At 36.6% G+C, this 5,216-nt stretch overlaps 1 protein-coding gene across 1 annotated transcript; it reads right to left on the reverse strand.

Annotated features, from left to right (window-relative positions):
• Positions 1-735: 735 nt before the first annotated feature.
• LOC146628748 (cystatin) lies at positions 736-4,926 on the reverse strand. The gene is made up of 4 exons (XM_085358052.1): positions 4,839-4,926; positions 1,219-1,370; positions 1,020-1,121; positions 736-831 (listed from the first exon to the last, which is right to left on the reverse strand). The coding sequence occupies exons 1-4, from the start codon at positions 4,924-4,926 to the stop codon at positions 736-738; spliced, it is 438 nt and encodes a 145-aa protein (XP_085214178.1).
• Between the last annotated feature and the right edge of the window lie 290 nt (positions 4,927-5,216).

The following is a 5,216-nucleotide window of genomic DNA, read 5'->3' on the forward strand; positions in this document are numbered from 1 at the left end:
AGGATCAATAAGTTGTACAAATGCAGTGAGTACAAAAGGCATGGAAGAGACAACCCACTGTTTCCTAAAATGTATAATGAAATGTGTTTCTCATTCCTCATGTATTTTTTCATTGGAAGATATTTCTACAGAAACAGGTGTAGGAGATGTTATTTCTGAATGTCAAATCATTCTAATGACTCAATTCCTATCCTTCTTTTCAGACATTTGACAGAGCATGAAGAGAGATTGACTTGTGAAAAACTTCATGACAAAATGTCTAATCAGCTGATTTAGCTATAAAACAACAACAACAACAACAACAACGAAAACCATCAGTTAGATAAACATGAATAAATCATGAACATTTTGACTCTTACCTGCATGCATATGATTGAGTCTATTCTAAATAGCCCACAGTAATAACTAAATAACTGAATCAAGTTGACATTTTGCACAAATGGCACACACATATTTTTTTTAAGCTAAAGTAAAATAGAAAAAGAAGGCATTTCAACCCATGAACCACAACCATGGTAAACCAAATTATAATTGCATTCTGGCAAACCTTTTTAATCTTTATTTCAAATTTATGATTTGTTCATTTTGAACAATCCTCCACATCCACCATGTTTAATGTGCTGCATTACATAGTATTGAAAATATATCTAAATTACAGAGACAGGAAATAAGAACACATAAATTTGCCATGGCAATAAGCCTACAAAAGCAATTCAAATTAAAGCTGTTCAAAGTTTAAACATTGTCTTTAACTTTCCTGCACTTTTGTTTCTGCAGCTCGTGTTTGTTGTTGCGGGGGTTGTACGTCACCACAAAGCGGCACTTCAGATGCTGTGAAAGAGGAAACAACAATGAGCATTACATGAGAATCAAAAGGGAGCATTTCTCTAGATTTCTGTTTTTAACTTAATATTTATTAATATTCAGCTTTTCACTTTTTTTGCTTTGGAAAAAAATATTGTTGAGAGACTTTACAAACTTTACAGACTTTTACAAATGCAGACAGAGAAAACATTCACCTTTTTCACAGCACTGCAGCCCTTCAAGTCTTGGTTTTCAGACTTGGGACACTTGGTTTTTCCCATGACTGCATCGATCTTATAGTCGATTGTATTGGTCACCTACAAACATCAGCATACATAAATGTATATTTTACGCTGTAGTGGGATTGCAATAGTAAAACGCTGATTCATTTTGTTTGTGAAAGCTGATTCTAACCTGACTCTGAGCATCAGTCACTTCAATCAATTTGAACATTTTCTTGCCCTTGGGCTTTTCATTGAACATCTTCACAGCATGTTGAGCTGCCTCCTGAACCTCGGCTGAATCTGGATTCCTTTTAACCCAGCCACCCAGAAGAGGCTTGTTTTCTTTGATGAAATTAAACACACGAAAACACACAAACATTTAATTTACACAATTTCATCAAGATATCACATCAATGATTAAAAAAATGATGAATGGATATTATTATGAGGATGCATTTCCTTATTGCACTAAACCGTGTGCCACTTAATGCATCTGCCAATTTAGGAAATTATTAAAAGTGCTTACCTTAGTAATCCTCTTATATCCTAATATTAACTTGGATCTGCTTTCATTTGCAAAGTCATACACTATGCCGAACTCCATATTTTAGTCCAGAAACCACAAAACCCTGCACTGAGCTGGTCTTATACTGCCAAACTACACTGACTTCTAGGCCAAACCAAGCATTGCTCATCAGAATCTGCTGTAAAGCCCTACATGGCTCCTGCCTACATATATATCAGCGCGACTGAGGTATTATATGCAGATGCAGCCGACTTCTCATCTTTTCACTGCTCCACCCTCTTACTTTAAATAAGAAGTGAGCTTCTGATGTTGTGGAGATTAAACTTTGGAATATTCTTCTTTGGCCTGTCAGATCAGCTGAATCAGTGTTTTGTTTCAAATCACTCCTGAAACTAATTTCTCGAGGCTGACTTTCTTTTAATCCTTCCCCCATTATTTTTCCCCTTAACGTACATCTATTTGAGTACTCGGTGAGTAAAACAATGGTTTTCATCTTAACAGATTTAGCAAGGAGTTGCCCTTAAAACACAAGTTAAAGTTATACGCAAGGAAAAATGCAATTTTGTCAGATGTATGTCTGAAAACAAACACTCCAAAGTTATGAAAATGATAAATCACATTGCATTCCAAATTCTGCGTAAATTGCATCCATGCTGCAGATTTTACTGGACTATATATAATCTTCCTTACATACTAAGTACTGGTACTGAGTTTTCCTGATGGATTACTCGTTTATTATTTTTATTCCTTAACACTCTGCAGCTACAACTCCACCATGCCAAATTAAACAGCACTTGAACAAGAACATCTGTATCTGTGTTCTCTTTTTTTTTCTTTTTTTTTTTTTTTTGTGTCCCGTTTGGATCTTTAGCCATCAGAATTGTTGTCTTAAGGCCAAGAAAGATGCCAAGCGGATTTATTTTACCAAGTGGATCATCATGGCCTTGCCATATTGGTCCATTTGATTGACCTTTATTATAATTATGAATTTATTTTATTTTCAGTTGCTACAAACGGGACAGACATGACTGGGGGACAGGACAGGGAGAAAGAATGAAAGAAAGAGAGGGAGAGAAAGAAAACCAAAGGGGAGAAGAGACGGTGAGAAGGGGGGGAAGAAGAAAAAAAAAAAAAAAAAAAAGCTCCGCCGGCAGCCAGCTGTGCCTGAGTGACCGAGCCCCAGGCCGAGAGGCCGGGGGCACCCCACCTCCGAAGTGGCCCGAGCGAGCCCCAGGCTCCAGGCCCCGATAAGCGGCCGTATCTGTGTTCTCACTAAGATAAACATGACTCACTGTAGCCAACCAGACTGCAGTACAGAGTCATCAAATATGGCGCCATTTTGGTGCCGTTTTGACATTCAAAGACTTACTAAGAGGCAAAATGTAAGCTCCCTGACTGTATGAATGGTTTTAAACAATGTTATTTATTACCATCCAAACTATTCTGACCATATTATGCCATGCTGAGAAATCTGTAATGCAAGAACTGACACAGAGACACTGAAGCTTCAGCTGTCACTACAACTGCTATTTTATTCAGCATTTGCACACATTCTAACACTTTGTTAGCCCAGTGCATAACTTCACTCGTGGTGCAACATCTCATTTCCACAACAACAACTGTAAGCCATTAAAGAACACAGTAGCATTGGAAGAAACAAGCGTATAACAGCTACGCTACCATAATAGCAAACACAATTCCCTTAAACTCCAACAAACACGACATCCAAGGGGCACAACAGAAGATCACATCTAGCCTCTCTCGTCATGCCACAAAAAATATTTAATGACTATCATATCTTTTTCACTATTAGCATTCGTATTTTTCTGTATTTTGTCTTGTTATTACCCTGGGTTGGTATCTGCATTTTGTTATTGTATTTTTTCTTCATCATTTGTATAAAAAAATACAGATGTGTATATGCACATTTCATCTCATCCTTTCTTTAATGCTGCGATAGTAGGCAATTTACTAATACATGTTTTTCATTGTGGCTAAATGTCATATGAATACACAAAGTCAAAGTAGCTGAATTGCAAATGTTTTGTCTGACTCATTTCTAGACTGTTAGTCATGGTTCTGACACAGATGTCTACGCTCCAGTGCAGTCATTGTTATATACCTCCATTGTACTTTATAAGAATGGCTCCCATTTCAAGCCCAATGTTGTTTCTACTTTACTGTCACCACATGTTGAGGTACTAATCAGAATCCAAGAGACAGATTCTGTCGACCCATTTAAACTAATTTGTTGAAATAGATGGATGCCTCTCATAATGTATTTAGATGAAGTTTAAATTAACATAATAATATACTGGTGGCTGTTTTTATCCATGTAGGATTTGCATCTAAAGAGCAAGACTAATTCAGTTCTGTTCAACTGAGTTTTATTTATATAGCCCCAAATCACAACAACCAGCCAACACTGCATGCATGATCTGTTGGGTCTAAATGGGCACTGAATTGGGATCAGACAGGGAAAAGAAAAACAACCTTTTCTAGGATCAAGTGCATTTAAAATGGACTTGAAAGGAAATGTGTCCTATGGTTGGAAATCATGGACAGTATATCTTTATTGGGTTGCTTGATTGTACATGCTGACACTATGTACGCTGGGCAACACAAACTGGTTTTGGAGCAACATGATGCTGCCAACCAGACAAGATTTTGTTTTTCAACTAATCACTGCATGATTTACAACAGCATAACTAACTGTGTAATAAAACAGTCCTGTTGCTAAACTGGCCAGAACCCATTGTTACTCAGGACAAATGACATCCATCATCTGACAAAAATAGACAAACATGATTTCAACAAAATTCCAGCTGATCTCATACAGTTTTGTTAAAAGGACAGATGTTACAACATAGGGTTAAACATCTGCAGATCCCAGCTCTTTCACAAAGCATGTTGCTGGTGTTGGTTTTAAAATAAGGAAACAATGAAATATTTTTTAACTAGATATTTATGTGATCTGCAAATATTTCACATATTAATTTTACACAGCTTCTTAACATTTTTGCAAATGTCCCTGTTGGAAAGTGATATTTTTTCATGAATTTATATATCCAGTGTAAGGCTCTTTTGAAGCACATTAATAAATACAGCCACTTCAGTTGTCATGAAACTTCACATTTAAAAAGAAATAATGTGCGTGTATTAGATAGTATTTCTGCAGTATTGCCCCCAAAATTTCAGAAGCTATTTTTTCTGGCTCGCTTGCCTGTGACATTACTCCACATTTGCTTTTGCTTCTTATATTTCTTATCGATATAATTACTTACCGGCTATGACGACTTTCTCCACAAGCTGATCTCCCAAGCCCAGCTGGATAACTGATAGGCATATCAGCAGTGACAATGGAAGAGACATCTTTATACACCAAACTCTGCTGTGCTCCTCACAAGAGAAAGACTGGTTTCCAGAAAAACACTTCAGATGAGCAGAATAATTTACTTGTCAACCAACTTGCAGATGTCCCACTCGATTTGGTCTGTCCAAGTCCACAAAGAGAGCACTTAAATGAGGACAGAGATAAAGAGGATTTACTCTAGAAATGAAACTTTAAATAATATAGCTGAAAGGAAAAAAGTACAAAGTACTATATATAATCCATATAGATTATCCATCCGTATAGTTTATGCTACAAAGAAAGTGGAAAT

Source organism: Diplotaxodon limnothrissa, linkage group LG7 (assembly GCF_057381915.1).
Source record: "Diplotaxodon limnothrissa isolate DT_005_m linkage group LG7, D_limnothrissa_male_GT1.1, whole genome shotgun sequence".
NCBI lineage: Eukaryota > Metazoa > Chordata > Actinopteri > Cichliformes > Cichlidae > Diplotaxodon > Diplotaxodon limnothrissa.

Coding starts and splice junctions, on each gene's coding strand:
- LOC146628748 (XM_085358052.1), bottom strand. CDS start 4,926: ATGTCTCTTCCATTGTCACTGCTGATATGCCTATCAGTTATCCAGCTG. Junction 1,371..4,838: donor GGAGAAAGTCGTCATAGCCG/GTAAGTAATTAT, acceptor ATTTCATCAAAG/AAAACAAGCCTCTTCTGGGT. Junction 832..1,019: donor GCTGCAGTGCTGTGAAAAAG/GTGAATGTTTTC, acceptor CCTCTTTCACAG/CATCTGAAGTGCCGCTTTGT.